Source organism: Fonsecaea pedrosoi (genome assembly GCF_000835455.1).
Source record: "Fonsecaea pedrosoi CBS 271.37 unplaced genomic scaffold supercont1.8, whole genome shotgun sequence".
NCBI classification, from domain to species: Eukaryota; Fungi; Ascomycota; class Eurotiomycetes; order Chaetothyriales; family Herpotrichiellaceae; genus Fonsecaea; species Fonsecaea pedrosoi.
The window spans coordinates 137,804-158,876 of NW_013550608.1; the positions used below are offsets into that span (position 1 = coordinate 137,804).

The 21,073-nt window shown below is 51.3% G+C and overlaps 10 protein-coding genes across 10 annotated transcripts; 5 read left to right on the forward strand and 5 right to left on the reverse strand.

The window, feature by feature from the left end:
• Window positions 1-234: 234 nt before the first annotated feature.
• Window positions 235-1,290, forward strand: Z517_11350 (uncharacterized protein; the record flags this gene model as incomplete). The annotated part of the gene is made up of 1 exon (XM_013422934.1): window positions 235-1,290. The coding sequence occupies one exon, from the start codon at window positions 235-237 to the stop codon at window positions 1,288-1,290; it is 1,056 nt and encodes a 351-aa protein (XP_013278388.1).
• An 838-nt stretch (window positions 1,291-2,128) lies between these two features.
• Z517_11351 (uncharacterized protein) lies at window positions 2,129-3,419 on the forward strand (the record flags this gene model as incomplete). The annotated part of the gene is made up of 2 exons (XM_013422935.1): window positions 2,129-2,952; window positions 3,119-3,419. 2 exons carry the CDS (start codon window positions 2,129-2,131, stop codon window positions 3,417-3,419), a joined length of 1,125 nt encoding a protein of 374 aa, XP_013278389.1.
• A 576-nt stretch (window positions 3,420-3,995) lies between these two features.
• Window positions 3,996-5,682, reverse strand: Z517_11352 (mitochondrial-processing peptidase subunit beta; the record flags this gene model as incomplete). The annotated part of the gene is made up of 5 exons (XM_013422936.1): window positions 3,996-4,386; window positions 4,476-5,170; window positions 5,221-5,298; window positions 5,350-5,475; window positions 5,536-5,682. 5 exons carry the CDS (start codon window positions 5,680-5,682, stop codon window positions 3,996-3,998), a joined length of 1,437 nt encoding a protein of 478 aa, XP_013278390.1.
• Window positions 5,683-5,960: 278 nt separating this feature from the next.
• On the reverse strand, window positions 5,961-8,236 carry Z517_11353 (uncharacterized protein; the record flags this gene model as incomplete). Its single annotated transcript, XM_013422937.1, has 3 exons — window positions 5,961-6,652; window positions 6,706-7,891; window positions 7,949-8,236. The coding sequence occupies 3 exons, from the start codon at window positions 8,234-8,236 to the stop codon at window positions 5,961-5,963; spliced, it is 2,166 nt and encodes a 721-aa protein (XP_013278391.1).
• An 878-nt stretch (window positions 8,237-9,114) lies between these two features.
• On the reverse strand, window positions 9,115-11,081 carry Z517_11354 (uncharacterized protein; the record flags this gene model as incomplete). The annotated part of the gene is made up of 5 exons (XM_013422938.1): window positions 9,115-9,945; window positions 9,998-10,095; window positions 10,141-10,236; window positions 10,296-10,453; window positions 10,513-11,081. 5 exons carry the CDS (start codon window positions 11,079-11,081, stop codon window positions 9,115-9,117), a joined length of 1,752 nt encoding a protein of 583 aa, XP_013278392.1.
• Window positions 11,082-11,861: 780 nt separating this feature from the next.
• Window positions 11,862-12,596, forward strand: Z517_11355 (uncharacterized protein; the record flags this gene model as incomplete). The annotated part of the gene is made up of 2 exons (XM_013422939.1): window positions 11,862-12,283; window positions 12,356-12,596. 2 exons carry the CDS (start codon window positions 11,862-11,864, stop codon window positions 12,594-12,596), a joined length of 663 nt encoding a protein of 220 aa, XP_013278393.1.
• A 207-nt stretch (window positions 12,597-12,803) lies between these two features.
• Z517_11356 (septum formation protein Maf) lies at window positions 12,804-13,646 on the reverse strand (the record flags this gene model as incomplete). Its single annotated transcript, XM_013422940.1, has 1 exon — window positions 12,804-13,646. One exon carries the CDS (start codon window positions 13,644-13,646, stop codon window positions 12,804-12,806), a length of 843 nt encoding a protein of 280 aa, XP_013278394.1.
• Window positions 13,647-14,601: 955 nt separating this feature from the next.
• On the reverse strand, window positions 14,602-15,439 carry Z517_11357 (uncharacterized protein; the record flags this gene model as incomplete). The annotated part of the gene is made up of 2 exons (XM_013422941.1): window positions 14,602-15,260; window positions 15,319-15,439. The coding sequence occupies 2 exons, from the start codon at window positions 15,437-15,439 to the stop codon at window positions 14,602-14,604; spliced, it is 780 nt and encodes a 259-aa protein (XP_013278395.1).
• A 539-nt stretch (window positions 15,440-15,978) lies between these two features.
• Z517_11358 (uncharacterized protein) lies at window positions 15,979-16,473 on the forward strand (the record flags this gene model as incomplete). Its single annotated transcript, XM_013422942.1, has 1 exon — window positions 15,979-16,473. One exon carries the CDS (start codon window positions 15,979-15,981, stop codon window positions 16,471-16,473), a length of 495 nt encoding a protein of 164 aa, XP_013278396.1.
• A 1,074-nt stretch (window positions 16,474-17,547) lies between these two features.
• Z517_11359 (uncharacterized protein) lies at window positions 17,548-20,346 on the forward strand (the record flags this gene model as incomplete). The annotated part of the gene is made up of 1 exon (XM_013422943.1): window positions 17,548-20,346. The coding sequence occupies one exon, from the start codon at window positions 17,548-17,550 to the stop codon at window positions 20,344-20,346; it is 2,799 nt and encodes a 932-aa protein (XP_013278397.1).
• Window positions 20,347-21,073: the final 727 nt, after the last annotated feature.

Consider the following 21,073-nt stretch of genomic DNA (forward strand, 5'->3'; position numbering starts at 1 on the left):
ATCTAGGATGTAAAAGATTCACCTTTGAGAATACTAACATGAAGGAGTGATCCATGGATAACTCGTCGAGTCGTGTAGGCACAAGGCTTGGCCCCTTTTTTGATATGCGTCATTTGAAATTTCGGTGGAGCAGATGATCCTTCAACAGCAAGTGCCTGCAGCGATTTCTACGCCACTTACAACCACAGTGGCGGTGGTATCATTTCTCTCTTTCTTTTTCTCTTGCACCACTTGATGGCAACAGAATCCGCAGAACATGAGATAACACTGGATCCCAAGGAGCCTGTGGGCTCAAATGCAGCACTACTCACTCTTCCAGAGGGCACAGTTCCTCCACCAGAGCAATGTGTCATCTGCTTAGACCACATCTCTGACCAAGCCATTGCTCTACCCTGCCACCACAACCAGTTTGATTTTACATGCTTGGGAACATGGCTGCAGCGGCAGCAGGTTTGTCCACTGTGCAAATGTCAAGTCACAGCGATTAGATTCAACATCCGCGACGGCGATGAACAGAGGGGTCAAGTCTTCCATCTCCAACCCGAATGTCCCCCGGACGGTCGAAGCACGACTCGTTTTGACGCCGCTTCCGCCGCTCGACAACGACGATTCAGACAAGCTCGGGCATATGCAAGAGGAGGGCACTACCATACTGCAAGAGCAGCACGTCCCGAAGCGTCGAAGGATAGCGCGCTAGACTTTCGCAAACAGGTGTACCGTCAGAGACTCTACTCTCTCCACGTTGGCACAAATCGCATCTCGCGATACCGGAATTTGACGCCCGCGTCTTTCGCAACAGATGAGCGTTTGAATTCCCGAGCCCGCATGTGGATCAGGCGTGAACTTCAAGTATTCGGTTTCCTCAATCCTGACGCCCCCCAATCTTCACGTCCCGGATCCACCGACCGCCGCGCCAGTAATGCGGACTTCTTGCTGGAATACATCATTGGAATATTGAAGTCGATTGATCTCAAAGGCAGTGCTGGGCAAGCAGAGGAATTACTGAAAGACTTTCTGGGCCGTGACAACGCTCGACTGTTCTTGCATGAATTGGAAGCTTGGCTGCGAAGTCCTTATGAGCGTCTCACAGACTGGGACCGGGCAGTCCAGTACGCGATGCCGTCAGGGCTAGATACTCAGCATTCTGGGTCGAGTCACGGCCGAAGTGACAATATTTCCTGCCTCCCTATGACCGGGGCAAAACCACGCGACAGTGAAGGGAGCGTGCCTCGATGGTTCTCAGAGAGATTTGTGCTCGGACACGACGGGGTACGGACGAGACCAACTTGAGCACATGCTACACCACGAGCTCGTATCACCCAGAGCGAAATCTGCCGCACCGCCACCAAGTATGACCGGCCACTCGGTCGCGTTACGACCAGCTGCTGGTCACAGCTCTAAGAGATGCGTGTATAATATAGATGTGCATACTGCGACAAATCTGTAACGAGACCATGCTCCCCTCCAGCATCTCGGTGCATCCAGCCAGGCTTCACACATAAACCCGACGAATCAAATACAAGTCCATCGCAATGCAGTCTGATCCGCGCGTTTTCCACCAGTCTGGCATACGAGCGCCTCTATTTCTCCCAACATGACGTTCGCCTGGCAGTAATGGACTTGCGATCCTGTATTCTTGACCGGTTCCCCAGATACCTAGGTACGATGTATCTCCTGGACGAACGCTGCCATTTCGATTGTTTTGTCACCTACTCCATTTCCGCCGTCCGTCCCCCTCCATCCATTGAACTTGCCAAGCGCCGTTCGGACGAAAATGCCCCGCCTACTGGTGATGGTCTGGATGTCTCTTTTTTGCGTCATCAACGATCCACGAAGTAACAGGTAGAAGAAAGAAGAATCGACATGGGCATATGACAAATGAATGGTTCGAAGCTAGGGAATACGAAGTACATGAAGTATATACGCTATTGGGGAGGAGTGTTGTTCTGATATGTAAATACTGTGATATCGGTTCCCTTCCCACCTTCGCCCTTCCATGATCTTCAACCACGAGCTTTCACCGTTGTTATTCATACATATTTCTTCTTGATACCCTCCCGGTCTTCTTGACCTTCCTGCGCTCAACAGTTCGACCGTTGGTCCATCGATCCAAAGTGCGCTTGTGAAGATGCCCTCCAACACCAAAAATCTTGCTCTAGTCTTCAACAAAGTCCCCGACCGTCTCCCGGTTCCTGGTGAACACATTGCGGTTAAAGATGTCGGCCCTTTTGACCTGGACCAGAAGCTGCCTCCAAATGCGCTCGTTCTGGAGACGCTCTATGTGAGCTTCGACCCGTACCTGCGCGGCTTATTGCGTGATCCCTCGGTTAAATCATACCTGCCCGCCATTCCCTTTGGTACGGCCATAACCGCGGGAAATTTGTCACGGGTTCTTCGCTCCAGTCTCGAGGGCTTTGCCGAGGGAGACGTGGTGAGGTTGTTGCTCCCAATCCAGCAATACAATCTGTATGTGGTCGGGCCGCAATCCGAACAACCGTTTAAGGTGCCCAATCCGGACGATCCCGGTCTCGACCTCAGGCATTATCTGGGGGCTCTGGGCATGCCGGGGCTCACGGCCTATGCATCTCTGTACGAAATTGGTAAGCCCAAACCTGGAGAGATCATTGTGGTATCCTCTGCCGCTGGAGCCGTGGGTCAATTGGTCGGTCAGCTGGCCAAGCACGATGGTTTGACTGTCTTTGGATCTGTGGGCAGCGACGACAAGTTAGACTTCATCATCAATGAGCTCGGATTTGATGGGGGTTGGAACTACAAGAAAGAGCCCAGCACCAAGGACGTGATCCAGCGCTTGGTCCGGGAACATAAGGCGAAGAAGGGGGAGAAGCTGCCAGAATTCCCGGACAATGGAGAAGGTGGCATCGATATCTTCTATGACAATGTCGGCGGCGAGCAGTTGTCGGGAGCAATTGACACATTGAACCTTTTCGGCCGGTAAGTTCTGTCTCATCACTGACTCTGTTCAATCAATCCCTATATTTTCATCTCCCTCGTCCTCTCTCCCGCTCACCTCGCCCCCTTTTCTCTTGCCTCATTCATCCAGATCGCCTCATGGTTCCTGGACATGGCATTTGACTGACCCATATCCCCACCACCACAGGATCGTAGCATGTGGCCAGATCTCACAGTACAACCTGCCGCCCGAAGAACGCTACCCGATCCGCAACATGTTCCAGTGCGTGATAAAACGGCTGACCCTGACGGGCTTCATGGTCTTCGACGCCAACATGGGCCCCAAGTATGACAAGGAGCACGTCGAGAACGTGACAAAGTGGTTGAAAGACGGGGCCTTCAAGGCAAAAATCCACGAGGACGTGGGCATTGAGAACGCCGCCGAGGCCTTTGTCGGCATCTTGAAAGGCCAGAATTTCGGAAAGGCAATCTTGAAGGTCAAGGTCTAAGTCTAGGCGTAGGTCTAGGGAGCTGGGCTGGGCTGGGTCTTGCACCAAACGTCGTCGTCGTCCGGGGAAGGGAACAGAGAGGCTAAAAGATAACCAGGGAGGCAGGGCGATACAACGATGCTATGTATTCCCCCATTCTCCTCTGCCCCGAGCATCTTCTCGACCCGTTTATCGAGCGAGGTTCAGGAACTGATCCCCGTATTTTTGTAATGAGAGCAGTGAAAAGAAACAAACAAATAATAAAGCCGTGTCAACCAAGGAACCATGGAGACAACATCCTGCCATCCTGGACGTGCCCAAGAAGATCAAAATCACGAGTTCGATAAGTCCGCATCTGCTTCAAGTTGACGGTCTCCCTTTTTTGGCCTCTCTGTGTGTGCAGATTCTGCCTTGTGCACTGTACAATACAAATCACTACCTAGCCCTCTAGAAGTTCCAGATCACTAGCTGACCTTGGGTCAGAAGGGTCAGAAGATCTTCCTCAAGACACTTCTCGCCTATTTCTCTGGGGTCTCAAACTCCCCTCGCTCCTCCAAGTCCAACACGCCTCCTTGTCTACTCCCTCTCCTTGTGCCCCTATGAAAAGTTCCGTGCCATGTCGTTTCGAATACGGTTATAATCCAACAAGCCTTCGATACTGCCCACCGCACTGATCGCAATATCCTGGTCCCAAAGCTTCTTCTGGCAAAACCGCATCACATCTTTGGCCGTGATCTGGCCAATGACACGCTCAATCTCGGCGGGATCCATTCTCCTGCCGGTCGTGACGATTTGTCGTCCAATGTCCTCTGCAACGGCCGTCGTACCATCAAGACTCAAGAGGATGGAGGCTTTAAGTTGGGCTTTGGCGCGTTCGGTCTCTGCTTCAGTGACGTTGAAGGAGAGGCGAGACCACTCGCGTAGGGTAAAGTGGACCAGATCGTCAATTTGCGTCTTGTTTTCGGAAACGAGGTAGATTCCCCAGAGTCTGTATCAATCATATCACGGCCACGGTCAGTGTTCTGTTTTGCGATAGGGGTAATAGAATTGGTTTTTCGACGCAGAGAAATAACTCACCCAGTATCACTATAACTCGTGGAGAAGCTCATGAAGCTGTTGGCCAAGTTGTTCGCATTCACAAATGTGCTGAGTCTTGAGCCAAGGTAAGGAGAGTTGCCCATCGTCCGATCCCAGTTCCCGACAATAGCCTGGGTGACCAGAGCGGGGAAATATTCATCGTCTTTCCATGAAACACCCTCAACGGCAATGGCGATGTGTGCAGTGGGGATTGTGTCGTCTCTTATCCTGACCTCAGAGCCGATGAAAGAGGGTTTACGCTTCTGCTCAGCGGCAACTTCGGCAGCATAAGATGTCGGCGGAGCGGATCTCAGATGTCCGAAATGTTTCTCAGCGAGCTTGACCAGTTCCTCGTGGGGAATGCCACCTGCACCGACGAGGACCATGCGGTCAGCAGTGTAGTTGGTGGTGATATAATCCACGAGATCCTGTCGGGAGATGGTCTCAATGTTCTCCTTAGGTCCTAGGATGGTGCGGCCGAGAGGCTGGTGCATATAAGCTGTTGCATGCAAATGATCAAACACCACTTCTTCCAATTGTTTGTCAACTTCCTCTTGCTCGCGGAGAATGACATCTCTTTCGCGCTCGATGGCCGCAGGCTCGAGTTTCGAGTTTTGTAAAATATCGGAAAGAATGTCGACGGTCTTGGGAACATCGGAGTTGAAGGATTTGGCATAGTAGACGGTATTTTCACGCTGCCCTTTTATTTAGCAGCAGACTGAGGATGGATGGCAATCCGACTTACCGAAGTATATGCGTTGAGGTGGCCACCCATATTCTCGATCTCGAGCTCTAGTTGATGTTGGGTTCGTCTGCCAGTGCCCTACAAAATCGGTTAACCCCTGCATCTGAGTAGAAGGATTCCACTGCTCACCTTGAAAGCCAGATGTTCTAAGAAATGCGCAGTTCCATTCGTCTTGTCTGTTTCCGCTCTGCTCCCGGCATCAATCCAAACACCGACAGTCGAGGTCTGAGCCCATGGCGAATGCTCGGTCGCAATCTAAAACCTCCAGTCAGTCACCTCAGTCCCCTGGGGCAGCAGAAATCGAGAGGGTTGTACCGTCAGGCCATTTGAAAGAGTGGTGCTTTCAGTTCTGGAGGGAGTGACAGGGTTGGCGTAGCGGCGAAGGGGAGACTGGATGGCTTTGAGAGCTTGTCTGCTTCGAAGGGACCGCTGAAGATTCAGCGCCAGCCGCTGAGACGCCATTTCGGGGAGTGTATCAAGAGAGAGAGCGCGGTGGCAGCTGTGTGTCGTGGTAGAAATGAGCTTTTGAACGCAAGCGACTTGGAGTTTCTGGAGCTTCAGATCTTCCCAGAAGAGGCGCTATACCGAATCGGGAGAGGATTCTTTACCCGACAGCTGATTGGTCAGTCGGAATAAGCAGTAAAAAGCATCTGTCGGAGTACAGGACGAGGATATCAAATTTTGCTCTGCATTTGCTATGCAAGTCAACGTCTCAGCTTCATCATACTACTAACATGCGCCTACGTAAAATTCCACATGGCCTGTCCTGCATCCAGTGTTGTTCCCTCGAAATCGAAGAACGGCATGCCCAGCCCCAATGCCGGATCTCCGAAATCAAAGGCAGTAGGATCCAGTGAGCCATAGTCAGGCACATCCGATTGCCCATTAGTGATTCTCCCTAGGTTCACCGTCGCATCAACCGCTTGACTGGGGGATGCTAATGGCTGACTCGAACGCTCTCCGTTGGCCTTGACGCGGTTCTTGGACCGTGCTGGTCCTCCCAAGCTCTCTGCCATCTTCTCGAGTCCTTCGGCCATTCTGTGAATCAAGTGATCTTTGCCGACGTCTGTCGACTTGAAATGTTGTGCCAATGCATTAATGAGCTTCTGAAAGCGAACGGTGTCTAAGAACAACTGCTCGCTGTGCTTTGTCGCGATTTTCAAGAGGAACATGCACGCAAACGCAATCATGCCGTGAATATGATGCGGAACATAGGCAATAGCTATTTGGGCGTCTTTATCGTCCAAAAGGAGATTGATGATGGCAGTTGCGGCAGCGACCGCGGCCGAAGCATTCTCCAAGAAGTGTTCGGGGATAACAGCACCGGACTCAGGTAGTCCTCGGAGGACATATGACTGTAGATAGAGCTTGGCCCAGTGGTAATGCATGACTGCACCCTTGTTGGGCCAGTTGCCAATGTACTGGCTTGGATCTGGAACAGTGGTAAGCATAGATCATGGAATATCGCATCTCCGCTTTACTTACTGTGCCGTGAAAACCGGGCGATCCAGTCATCCAGGTCACGCTCAAAGCCAGCAATCTTGGTAAGAGCAGAGACTGGCAATACCGAGCTTGTATCTTCGGGGCCCAATGTCTCACGTATTTGGTTCATCAGGTACATCAAGCATATCTGCCCGGCAATTCTGCGGTCGGCGTCTGTGGAAAGTGAGCAAGCCAGGTACGCCTCCCACCCAGTAATATAGCTTTCATTGTCACGCATGATAGATGAGCGGCCGTAAAGGATTGAAAGGTGGTGATCACATATGTAGAGCAGGTAAAGGACTCTGATACCATCCATGGCTTCCTGCAGTTTTGTCGGGTCAGCCTTTTCAGGCGATTTGACTGACTCTGATATTTCGTGGTAGTACTGTCGAAGATGAAATTCGCTGGCACGGCGAATGGCATAACCAGATAATGTCCATGAGATGTCGCTCAGCCAGTACGATCCAAGAACCAAGGCTCGCAGATACTCCATGTCAATTTTCCGTTCGAACATGGCGTTGGCAACCAATCTCCTGTATTCTTTGCTGCAAATGGGGTAGAGGTGACCCAGCTTAGTGTCGTGAAGGGCAGCCACAGTGAGAACACACGCGGTCAGAGTGGGTGATCGACGTCGGAAGGACTCCAAATCCGTGTAGTCGGGACATATGTGCCAAATATAGGGATCAAGCTTGCTTAGATAGTAGTTGGCCAGATGCTCTGCGTCTTCTTGCTTCATCAGCCCTCTTGCAATGAAGTCAGTATCTCGCAATTGCTTGCATATTCGCGACTGATCTTCGGTGATATTCTCAGAAGCTCTTAGCGACCGCATCCCGGTGATTTGATATAGCGATTCAATAGGTACGTGTGAGAGATTGTCAGCGACGGGGGTCACCTTGGGCGAATTGTCAAATGACTGGTCCTCGTCATCAGGGTCATTGCCCTGTTCCTCCTGGTCGAAGAAAATAGCGGGATCTTGCGTAGAGACGAGCATCTGCGGCAGAGATGGCAGCTGGAGCGTTCGCACGATCTCCTCGACGGCCGCGTAAAGAGCAGTGACATCCTTTGTGACGGCAGCTTTCCATTTCGAATCTTCCGACATGAGGGTTTGTAAGCTCTTATTGAGGCGACAAGATAGTCCCCGTTCTTTGCATCGTTGACACGGCGGGTCGCCAATCATGATACACTTGATCTGCATGATATATCTGTTCAGCTATCTTGACCTGGAAAGAACGTGTATAAGCCCTACTTTTTGCTTGCGGCACGCAGCGCATGCCTTGACCTTCCTTGAGATCCCAGGCAATTTGGCGTCCGCGGCGGCTCCATTGGTGTTGGAATTGGTCCTTTGCGGACGGGACGGGGCTTTGGCAATGAGACTGGGCTCATCAAACGAATTACGAGGTTTCTTGGGCGAGGTGGTCTGTGCTGGAGAGGTATATGTATGGGGAGACGTCGTCGAGGTCGCTCTGTGCGGGCTCGGACCCGGAGCAGAACGTGGGGAGGGCAGTTCGGCCTCTTGCCAACTCCGCTTCGACATTTTCCTCGAGGGCAAACGACGATATGAAAGCAGCGGAATGTGAAATAGGAGATGATAACAGTTGAGGAAGGCCGGCAAAAATGTAGAGTTGTCTGTGATTGCGATGGTCCTTCACTGAACACTACACAGCAGCGTCGCGCCTTGAAGCAATGCTTGGGCTCGTACAAAAGATTGAATGAGTCGACAGCGATTATATTGGCGGAGAATAGAGGTCCATTGGCGGGCAACTATTACAAGAGGACTAGACCACCACCGAGTTAGTCAGCTGGCGTCAATCATACTTGAACATCCTCGTAGGAGGGTGTTGGCATGCCTACAGGGCGGACAAGGGCGGGACGGTGAGCCGCCCTTTGTACAGAGGACCCTGCAAGTACGAGAAAATAGGTGAGAAGCCTAGGCTGGTGGGCACTGGTGGGCTAGAAACCTTCTGGTTCAATTACGGAGGTAATCGTAGGCTAGAAGAGCGAAGCACTACCTAGCCACTAGCCTACGTGCCTGGCACACCTAGCACAGGGTGGAAAGGCCGCTAGGATGTCCACTCCAGAGCCCAGCCAACCCCCACAGCCCGCCGCTGGCCAGCTCCAAGGATGGGACGTGCTCTTCGGGGCACAGCGCCGTCGGCCTTCCTCTTCTTGCCGTCATCGTTCTACAAAGAGACAAACAAGACTACAACGCCAACACGCCAATGTCACGTTCGTACTACCCTTTGGGTATGGCCACGCGGACTGCGGTAAGACTCCGGGTCCAATGAACGGTCTACGATCCTTACTCCTACTGGTATTATCCCTCTGAGGCCAACGTTTTCCCTTGATCCCTTGGCTGCTCGAATTCGTTCGCATTCTATCTGTCCTAATTCTCTGACCAAAAAAAGAACAGCTCTAGATCTTGGTGAACGGGTCGTCGAAATACCAGACAGGATCTCCCTCAGGGTCCACCTCAGTCTGTGTATAGCCGTTGCCCATGAATGCATATCTGTTCTCCGACATGTATGTGATGTTGTAATCCTCCCATCTAACATTCTTCATAATCTCGAAAAAATGTAGTCGGCTACCTGGGTAAATGGCTGTCACTGGACCGTGTGTTTTGCCGTTTTTGAACCACGATCGACAGGCAGACGACCAGACCAGTCGCTTCATCAACTCGTGGGTATGGTTGTATAGATCCTTGATGGCTTCCTTCTTGGGTTCCACAGCCTTGATGCGCTCCGTCTGGATCTTTTCAATGACCTGGAAGATGTATCGGGTGTACCATTCCAGGATTGGAAGGATGCTAGAGTGCGATGCCGGTCCGTTGGGGCCTATTAGAAGGAACAGGTTGGGAAAGTTTTCAGCCGCAATGCCCATGTATCCGATGGGAAAGTCACCAAACTGCTCATGGATCTCTGCATTGTTCCGACCATGGACCTTGAAGTGCGGCGTAAAGGAGGTGTCGAAGCCTGTTGCACAGATCACCACGTCGACCTGGTGCTCAATCCCATCTTCGCCCACAATACCGGTTTCTGTCAATCTTGTAGCTGACGTCGGGATCACTTGTACATTGTCTGCTCTCAAAGACTGTAGATAGCCAGATCCAGGAGTCATTCTCCTGCAGCCAAGAGCAAACGGTGGTATCATGTGTTTGGTGAGAGACTCATCATGGCCAAGCTGTTCCTTCATGATGTCTGCCACCAGATCTCGGGACACTTTCTGATCTTTGGCCTTGAGATGCATCTAACACCAGGTCAGGGCAATGAGATGGCTCGGCAACAGTGCGTGGACTTACCAGCGTAAATCTCTTGTTGAGTTCGCCTTCAACATCCCGGCAGTACTGTGCATGTTTGTCTGGGTGTTTCCTCCATTCTTCCTTTTGTTCTTCAGAGTCTGCGGCAGTCAGTTACAGTCATATTTTCTCAGCGGAAGTCCTACAGGAGAAATTAGTCCCACCGGGACCAGCGTACTTGGCGCCGAAGCCAGTCGTTATCCAGACAGGTGATCTCAAGAAAGCATACATCTTCCCGACGGCTATGGACGATGTCAGCAAACCAAGATTCAGACCGTGCTGGTATGTGAGAGCCATTTACTTGGTTGTATTGAGGGAATGATTTGTACTGCAGACGATCCGCCGCCAATTACGGCGACAGTCTTCCCTTTCAGATCATAGTCGCCGTCCCATTTTGCCGAGTGCATGAGCTTTCCTTTGAATAAATCAAGGCCTGGAATGTTGGGCCATTTCCACTCACTGACAACCCGTGTTAGCTTGACATGGTTGCTTTTGGGCGAGGATGGGGTTTCGCTCACTTGAGGACCCCTGAACCATTGACGAGGATGTTGCAAGTATCCTCGAAATATGAGCCGTCTGGAGCAAGAATACGCAATCTCCACAACCCAGACTCTTCGTCCCAAGTAGCAGACTCGACAGTCGTCTTGAATTGGACGTATTTCTCTAGGTCATACTTCGTTGCAACATCCTTGAGATATTGCCATATTTCCTCCGATCCAGAGTAGAATCTTGACCAATTGGGGTTCTTTGCCCACGTAAACTGATAAGAATGGGAGGGAATGTCGCACGTACAGCCAGGATATCGGTTTTCCAGCCAGGTTCCACCGATGTCGCTGTTCTTTTCATAGATCTGAAGTTCCACGTCTTTCAAGGCACGTTCTGCTTTGTACGCAAACTGAAGGCCCGTCGCTCCGGCCCCAACACAGATGACACGAATCTTGCGTCTTTGAAAAAGCAACTGCTCGGTAACTCGGTAGCCGTCAAAATCTCTCCCATTGTACCAACTGTTTTCGTGGGGTGCATCCGAGGGGACAGTAACGTCTTCCGTCGGTGCAGCAGAAATGAGCACGACCCTGTCGTTAGCCATGTTGGAGGCAAGCAAACCAACCAGGCAGACACAAACACAAAGTGGTGAAGAAGCGAACAGAAGATGCGTCGGGGGAGACGAATATAACCAAGCCGTTTCCGCTAACCTAGGTTATATAAGGCTGTACGATACAATGCGGTAAGCACACGTATATCAGAGGATCCGATGGGCATTAGAGGGGACATCCCTGAGGATTGATTGACCAGTCCACCAGTCAGCATCTCGAATCCGACTTGTTGGCAATGGTTTTCCCTCGGCCGAACCCCGCATGGCGTGATGCTCCAAATCTGTTGCTCACGAGGCTGTCGGTTTTGGAGATAGTGGGAAGGCGAAACGCTTTCCATTGCACGCACATAATCATCCTGCAACCAAGTGCGTAGTCCTAAGTGAGTCTAGCGATATAGGGGAGTCTGTATTCCGTACAATGCCACAATGTGCTGGGAGGTAAGTCAATGAGACCAAAACATAGCAAACTGACCAGGTCGGTCTTATCAGATCTGCATGACATATTTTCAAGAATAGATTGCCCGGTATGAGGGATTGATAGCCGTCGTAATAGTTCACAGCGAAAGGTATAGGTGGATTGAGTGAAGGTGGGAGTTGGTGAGAAGCTGTCGGGCTTGTTATATTAAATGCAAAGCTCCTGATTGGCCCGGAAGCAAGCTTCTTGGCAGCCGAGCAACATCCCATCGCAGCATGCGACCGACCATTGATTCTCTTTGACCCTCATGCCTCTCGACGACCACCTTCACCAGACCATCCATTGATCGTGTTAGGGAAATGGCGGCGGTTTCGAGAACAGCCATGCTGCGACAAGCACAACTCCTGTCGACGTCCAAGAGACTGTTCTCGAGCACTACCCAACCACTTCGACCCTTCCGACCAGCTCCTCTAAAGTCTTCAACACGACAGTTCCTTTCTCCACGGCTGTCCATTGCTCCCCAGATTGCGCCCTTCTCTTCAACCGCGCAAAGGAAGATCCTACCGCCCGGTCCGCAGGTCATCCAAGGAGGAGTCAATGACCCTGCACCTGTACCGAAGCCCGATCCCCTCCATGGAAGCTATCACTGGACCTTTGAACGAATACTGTCGGTGGGCTTGGTTCCCTTGACCATTACACCTTTTGCTGCTGGTTCGGTCAGTCCGATGCTGGATGCGGCTTTGATCTTTGCCATTTTGATCCACTCACACGCGGGTTTCCAGTAAGTCTCGAGTTTGCACCAGACTCACCATTGTATCACCCCACCAATGGGAAAACACTGAAACTTCTCCAGATCAATGATCATCGATTACATTCCTATCCGCCGTCATCCGACCATGCGGCGAACTTTCATGTGGTTATTGAACGTGGCTACGCTTGTTGTTGCGGTGGGATTCTACGAATTCGAGACGAACGATGTTGGTGTGGTCGAGGCAATGAAAAGAATATGGCATGCAGGTGCGAATGATGCCACGATTGGCAAGGCTGATACATCGAGCTTGGGTCATGATGGAAAGCTCAAGAATCTGAAATAAACAGTGGTACAATTGTCGCACGGGGAATGGACCGGGAGTCTCTATGTACATGATGCATTCTGACAAACATGAGTTTTACAAGCCATACAATGTCTACCAAGGATCCCGTCCTCGGTAGGCTTCTCTATACACTGACCATGACCCAAGGAGCTATCGCCGGACACCGCTGACACTGAATTCGATTTGAGTTCCGCCACAAACATATCGTCACTCATCCTCAAGCAGGTCCTCGCCCTCGCCATCCAAGATATCGTCATCCTCCGCCTTCTGCATGACCTTCTCAATCAACTTCAATGTTGTCCTTAGCGGGAGGCCAACCACATTATCAAAACTGCCATCTATCTTCTCCACCAAAATTGCTCCGGTGCCTTGTATCCCATATCCGCCCGCTTTGTCCGCTCCTTCTCTGGTCCTTACATATGCCAAAAGCAATTCGTCCGTCACTTCCGAGTCGAATTTGACGGTAGTTTCCTCGGTGGAAGTCTCGATGGCGTATCCGGGATCTCTTGCACTTTCGAGGGGAGCGACCACGCACACGGCAGTGTAGACTTTATGTATCCCCAAATCCCTTAGGCCTTTCAGCATAGCGATGTGATGGGCCTCACTTGTCGGTTTTTCTAAAATCTCTCCCAGTGAACTCACAACAATCGTATCTGCTGCAATGATCAATCCTGGTTCGCCTTTGGCTTCATTGTCCACCTCCTGTTTATATACTGCCAATGCCTTTTGCGTCGCAGTAGCCAGGACGTACTCGAATGGGGACAGTGTCTTTGGTAGGTTCTCTTCAAATTTCGAAGGGATTATCTCGACATTATGCAGTCCGATTTGACCTAGGAGTTGCTTCCGGCGAGGAGATTGGGATGCGAGAATGATGCGCTTGTTTCGCAGAAGGTTAAGGGCGGGGAGTTCCAGGGGTGGCGGAGGACGGAGGGGGCGGCGACCTGGCGGAGGCGCTGTACATGTTTGTATGCCTGTTGGAGGAGGGACGGAGAGAGTTTCGTAGGAAGGGGGATTGTCCGTCGGGACGCTGGTTTTCAGGGCCTCAGACATCTTAGCTTCTCTCTTGGTCTTGGTGCAAACCAAATCTCATTTGCGTGTCGCCTTTGGAGAGGATGGGACATGCGTCAGGTACGAGGCTTCGGCGGTGGCAGAAAAAGTTTCAGGTGTCTCCGCCATTTCTACACCTTTTCAACTGGGCGGCAATGCTTGACTCATGAACACCGGAATATTATTTCTGTGAAGAGCTTCTTCTGTTCTCTCAGCCGTGATTTCATGTCCGCATAGTCTTCCCTCTACATTGAGTGCTTGACACAACATGGCGACAACTCTCCGCCTCCGCTTCACTTGAGAATGGATCTGCTTTTTGAGATGTCTTCCATCTACATGTATAGTGGTTGACTTTTCGCACAGTAAGACACAGCACTACCAAAGCACTGCTGAATGCTGGCTACAAAGTCAACGTCGAGCGCAGCCCGGAATGGATCTTCGACGACTCCGAGTTTGAAGCTGTCGGCGCGACCCTGGTCCCCAAGCGCTCGTGGAAAGATGCTCTAGCAGACACATTTAATCGTCGGGCTTAAAGAGCTCCCCGAGGACAAATTTGCGCGCTCAAGCACACCAGAGGAGCTATCCAACGATAAGGTGAGCACGTTGCCAGAAGCCATGAGAGGCGGATGGAAGCAAATCACTGGAACAGAAATTGGCGAGGTGAATGGGGCAAGCCGAAGCTGAAGAGAATGTTGATACCCCCAAATAAACATCTTTGTACTGGGATGGTTATCAAGGATGATGTCGATATTGTTTATTACCATGATCTACTTTTTGGTTCCTTTGTGTCGCTATGCATTGCACGGCCGATCACTTGAGCTTTTTGGAGTCCTCTGTTTGCTTGCTCATTTCGTCCTATCTTCAAGGTCCGACCGCGAGAACTCCAGCGCTATGCGATGTACCAGTCGCTTTCTGATCTATCAGATATATGCTATGTTCGTTTGCGGAGTCCTTGCGTTCAATGCTGCATGGCAGCGTCCTCGTCTCTGCCCACATCCCCGATCTTTCGCTTCGAGCCTGTAGCTGTCTGAATCGGCTCTTCGCTGCCATCGTCAAAATATTCCGACACTTCCCATTCCACCCGAGTCAAACCGTCATTGCTGATTCCAACTCCGCGTCTTGTGTTTTGCGTTCGGCCCAGTCGGCTTCCCGCCAGCATCTCTTCAAACCAAGTTAGCCCTCCTGTTCGACCACTTCGATGTGTCCGAGTCAGTGGTTGGTTCTCTCGCGGTGTAGCAGAACCTTGCGCCATATCCTCGTCGCCCTGCTGCAGCGCCCCGGACATTGTAAATTGTTGCCCATCATCTGCGGGTGTTTCTGGTTCTACATCCTCGGGCAACAGGTCCAAGTCTTGTAGTGCGCGCAGGTCCTCGCTCAACAAACTTCCTAAAGTGATATTCATGTACTCTGCCTCTTCTGGCGGTTGTTCAGTCCAGTAGGACAGGTGCGTGCCGCAATAGCCGCAGAACACCCGCTGAGAGTGTGGTGTATGCAAGGGTGTGAAGGTTCTTCGAATAGAGGCATGGGTTTCGTCAGGGAAGAATGACTGTGTGGTTGATGAGTACCAGGACAACGGAACCCGGAGCCACGCCGTTAGCGGGGTTGCTTGACTTCGTCCTGACGAAGACATCGAAATTAGAGTGGTGGATAAGAATTAGGGTCGGAGTGAACTTACTGCTTTGGCTGCTATCGTCAAAGTAAATCAGCGCTTGTTCCGTAGCATCGGGCGGAGCTGTGATATAGTAGTGATTGCGGCCGCAGTTGCAGGCACCCTGGAGGGGTCGGATTCTGCTCATACTTCGTATGATCCCGCTACGGAGAAGTTGCGAGGTAAATGAGAGGTGTCTTGGACTGGGGCAATGAAAAATATAATGAAGCTCAAGATATAGCCCCCCTCTCCGTAGAACAGATGGAAGAATGGTCACCAGGATGCTGCGGCCGATCTGGAAAAGAACGGAAAGGAAATGCCATCAGAGTTCCAGAACATGCGCGGATTTTGCTAGCTGCAGGTGGGGTTATCTCCGTCCTCTCACCCTAGACCCAAAACGGAAATGGCGAGCCAAATCACCAACGACTGGTCAACGCCGTGAGAAAACCGAAGACTATTTCTGCCTTCAGCTCCTTCGCCTTGGACTTTGCCGGCGGATATATCAATCGTCCATCAATACCGCCTTGCCATCTATCAACAGCAGGGTCTCGCTGCCCACAATGTTGAGGGGCAGCTGAGATTTGCTGGCAGGTCACCAACCCAAGGTTACCCAGAAAGGGGTTCCTGCCATTCGTTTGTTCTTTTTCTTTCTCTCAATCCATCGTCAACGAAATCCGTCCCATCACCATGTCAAAAGAAGAGGGGACCGAGTCAAATACATCGTCTCGAGAATCTACTCCGGCTTCTGACACCCAGCCAAACACTTCCAAGTCCGGCTCAGCAAAAAAGGCGAACAAGGTTTCGAAGCCTCGTCTGACAGCATCGCAGAAGAACTTCAACCACAAAGATGCCGAGAACAAGCGACGCACAGCCATCCGTGAACGCTTTACCGAACTCTCACAACTCGTCCCGGGAGCTCTTGGTCATGAAAGGAGCGAGCAAATCATGCTGGGGAAAACCACTGAATTTTTGAGAAGCATGATCCTGGAACAACGTAGACTCGAAGAGCAGGCTCAAAAACAAGGCATCGCGATTGAGGACGGTGAGAGGCTGAGGGAGGATGATTTTGGTGGTCCGAAGTGGAGGGCAAGAAACATGGAGCAGTACGAGGCCGGTAAGCAGAAGAAAGAAGCTGGCGACTCCCAACAGGCAAACTATCAAGGAGAAGATGAGAATGACTAGCACAAGCCTCATTCTTGACCGCTGAGGATGCAACGAAAATGAAATTCTCGTCAACCCCACCGATCTCGAATCCTCATCCAAGGCCATTAGTAATTCATGGAGACCGAAGAAGGCATGGGCTTCCAGTTGGTGTTATTGGATAAAAGCGAGAGGTTTCAATGAGGGAAGAATTGTGATTACCATTTTCAATCACACGGAGTCTAGGTACTTCACTCAGTAGGAAACCATCTTAGGCTGCCGCACCCCCTCCAAACAACGGGACGACCTTCACTATCATGAGATTTACATTTTCAGAACCAGTTTGCGTCTACATGGCCTAAGGACCTTTTATTCTTAGGTCATGTCTCTGAGAAGTGACCGGCGCCCGTGCAACAAGGACAACATCGTCGTCTCGAGAATGCCAACGGGCCTTCGATCTCGAGACACCCCAACGCCTGGTCGTCGCTCTGTCGCTCCATCTTCGCCACATTCTTGCCCTCCTCAACTCGTCCCATTGAAACCGAGGTTGAGATCAGCACATTCGAATGTATCGCCTGTGACCCCAAATACTCTGGATGGTGGACCGAGGAAGAGATCTTGGGTCAATAGCGCCTCTAAACATTTGGGTTTGTCGAAACTGCGACTTGAGTCGAGCTTTTCACGGGAAGGGGTTATGAGCGCGAGTCCTACCGCCGCGACTGGGGCGTCATCAACAAAAAGACTTCACGTAATTAGGCTAGCGAACTGTCTCCTCCGTTGAAATGCTAATATACAGCTTAGGTACACGCGCACAACTTGTCCGGGAGTTCTCGCTCACCTGTTCCCGCTCCTCTGAGCCAACCATGCCATCAAAGTCCTCCAGAAAAACCACTCCCGAGCCTTCCTGTTGCAACTGTCAAGTCCAAATCACCTGTTCGTAGGTCCCTTATCGACTGTACTGAAAGACCTCTTCGTCGATCTCTGACCCCTCCTGGGGGCGGACTTCCGCAACAAGAAGATTGGCCTGCGATTGAACCAACCAAGGCCGGCACAATTCCATCAGGGTCAAGCCAGTCTCGTATCAAACCAAGTTTGAGCGAGAGTCTGTATGAAGGCATGCGGGCACTGGATTTGCAGGACGACAAGGGGAAGATTGGTCAAGCAGAATACAACGTCAAATTCGAAGGGAATGTTGCTGCTACCGGCGATCTCGAAGCGATGTCAGATGCAAACCGTATTCGGGAGACCGATGCCCCAGTCACGGCTGACGGTAGTGGCCGTCCTCTCTCATCAAGCCAGCTACCGAAACCTCGTGAATCTCTGCTTCGGTCATTGTCTCGCCACGTCGACTCCCCTGCACCCCGTCAAACCAAGACCTCAGCGCTGAGACTTCATCAGGCAAAAACGATCGCAGTATCCGTTGCAAAGAAGCCAGAAAGTAGTACTCATATTCCTTCTGATTCTGAGGGGACTGGATCTGCCTCTTTTTCACGTTCCAAGCAGTCTTTTCCTGGAGGCCCGATCCGTACAAATTCTCGTGGTCGTTATGGGGTCACAGGGCGAGGCTCCCCATACACCATACCTTCCCGCTCAAAGTCGATTCAAAAGTTAGCGACAAGAGCTGGGACATGCACTGAGCGAAGAACATTTCGCAGTCCAGCCACCAGTCAAGGTCTCGATCTTGCCCAGTATGGAGCCACACACCAGCAGCCTTCAGCGAGAGAAATGAATCGCAAGAGTTCCCTTCCTTTGCCGACTCGACTTACACGTCCATCATTGGACGAAAGCATCGAAGGGATCCTGCGCCAAACCGTTCCTTCAGAGCCGTTCATGAATTCCATGGTAGGCAAGCATCCCGTGGCAGATGACGTCCCAAGTCATCCTGTGAAAGCATTTGCCATCAATGGAGTCAACCAGAACAACGATCTTTCTCGAGCTACCCCCAAAGATAAAGGCAAACTTATGGACGTCAGAGAAGTGTTATCCACAACGGCTCCTCGCGATGACGAGTCCTTCGTTGATAGTGATGGGGAGTCAGGAGTCAGCATCCATGGCTACGATTCTTTTGGAGGCTATCGAGTCCGACGTATTCTGAATGGGTCTAGGATGGGTCCGACTCTTCGCATCACAGACTCTGCAAGTCGAGTGCTGCTGGGCCAAGACGACAAAAACACATTGAGGAAGCGAAGTCCCAAGTCTGCTTTGAAACACAAGGGAAGCGCTCCTCATATTGGCTCTCCACGCATGGCAAAAGACCAGATCAGACGATCCAGCGCCATCTTCGGCCGCTCGATGTCTGTTGTGAGAAACCTCGCAGATCGGCCCTCAAACCAGCTGAAACATGCAGACCAAGACGAGACTCGGAATCTCATTGGTGAGGATAGCTCTGTGGACACCGTTGTGCGAGCAGAGCTACCTAATAATAACATCGATACTGAACATGGTTTGCTCCTGGGCTCCCACATGGACCTCAGTGGCACAGAAGGGAATAAGGAGGCCGTTGTTTCCCAGACAACTCCAACCTCTATTCAGAGTGACTGGCCCTGCAAAGACTTTGCAAGTTTCGAACCGTGCTCTGACCATGATGCTATTGCCGCGAAACAGAAGGAAAACACCTCCAGCAGTGCGGCTGATGAACTCATCACGAAACGTCCTACACCCAGCTCATTGTCCCGGCCACCTACCATTGTCTTGCGTACCGCCCCGAATAAAGAAACAGCACCTTTCTTATTCCAGGACCTTGGACAAGAGCAAGCCAAACAGGAGAAACTCGTCAATGATCTCGCGAAAGCGACACATGACGAGGCGGCAATAATTTCGGGGCCTCAAAGTACTACCCCTTTCCCACCACGTACTTCGTCACGGAAGCCCAAACCACCTCCAATCATTGTCTCTCCACCTGAGCGTCACCTTCCTGCAATCAGCTTCCTCCCGCAGCGAGCACCAAAAGCATACGCGGTTAGCCAGGATAACATTAAAAAGCCACGCAATGTAAAGACCTTTTCCCAGAGCATCTCTCCCCGCACTGACTCCGTCAAGGGACGGAAGATATCACACGTGCTAGCACATAGTCCCTCGAGTTCCAGCAAGAAGAAAGTCATCTCCAATATTCGAGGCCTGTTCCACAAGAGGTCGGTGGAGTCGAATAAAGCAACAACGGCTGTCGTTGAGACCACCACCGTGTCGGAAGAGATGAACTCGCAGCCAGGTAGGCCAGCTGGTGCGCCCGGATCTCTACGACGCAAAACAGTTCCAGCTTCAACGTCAGCAGATGCGGATGATAAGAGGGCGAGTCCACCACTTCAAGTGAATGCTAGCGGCAGTGGGCAACCAGGACAAGTTAGCCCGAAGTTGACTCAACCTGGCCTACCGAATTCCGACTATCCACGCTTCCCTTGCGGAAACCAGGCGACAGAACCACGCCTTGAGCTCGGTCGCACGGACTCAAGAGCACCGAAGCGGAAGAATCCCTTGATTAGCCCGACTACTCCTTTCACGGCAAACCTCAACACATCAATGTATCCAAGTTCGCCTCTCCCAAGCAGTGCAGTTGCCGCTAACGCAACGATAAACAAGATGGTCTCTCCCACCCTTCACGCCCATCCACAAGCACGATCGCCAGCAACTTTATCGCCAACCATTCCACAGACACTAGCTGCCACGACAAGCATGACCCACTCTCTCCTAGATCTCGCGCGCACCTCGGCTGACCCTAACCGCAAGGCACGCCTTATTCAACTCTCAAAGTGCATGGTTGAAGTCGTTGGTTCGGCCAGAGACGCGGAAAAGGCAATGGAGAAGGCCAGGATGGAGGCGAGCCGCGCGGAGTGTGCATGGTTGAAATGTTTGAAGGAGATTGGACAGGTGGAAGGTCTGGTTAGGGGTCTGATTGAGCCCGAGACAATGAGGAAGTGAAGTGGCTAGGGTTCAGCGAAAGGGGACGACATGGACGGCCAAAGGAGTCAGTCAATTGCGTGCGCTCTGGCCATATCAAGAATCGGAATACACGTTAAAGGAGCCAACCGCAACCAAGTAGCGATGGGGATTTCGTGGCCCTTTTCCTTGTTGAAGTGTCTGCTTCTACAGAGTCCAAGCGAAAAGAAAACACCGAGAGAAATGTTTCCCTTGTTGTTGGAAATCCTACTACATCCTTACTGCCAGGATATCTACGAAACCTACTGTGGCCGGTGATGGTGAAACAAGGAGCTGGTTCGAGGTCCGCGGAAGGTATGTACCTGTATTTCAGATGGCCTACGAGCTGGACTGTCCAGATCATGATACGACTTGTGGGACTGCGCAAGGCTTGAGATGCTTTTGAAAGAGAGAAAATGGGTTCACATTGATTAACTAGTGTTTGCCTCAAATTATGATGGTTTGAAAAGAAGAACAGGTTGATGAGACTACTCCATTCTCGTAGATTCTCTTTCTCTTCTCTGCGAACGTTCTGTATCCAATAAAAAGAACATAAGGAAAAGAACGCCCATGTTTGTATATCCCAATTTGTCCAGCCTTGTCTTGCCGTTGATGCTATCCTCCTGCCCTTTCAAAACAGACGTTGATCACCAATTATCTACTTCTGACCACCTCGAACGCCGCCAGTATGTCCTTCTCGACATGCATAATCCTATTGGTCTGCTGCTCC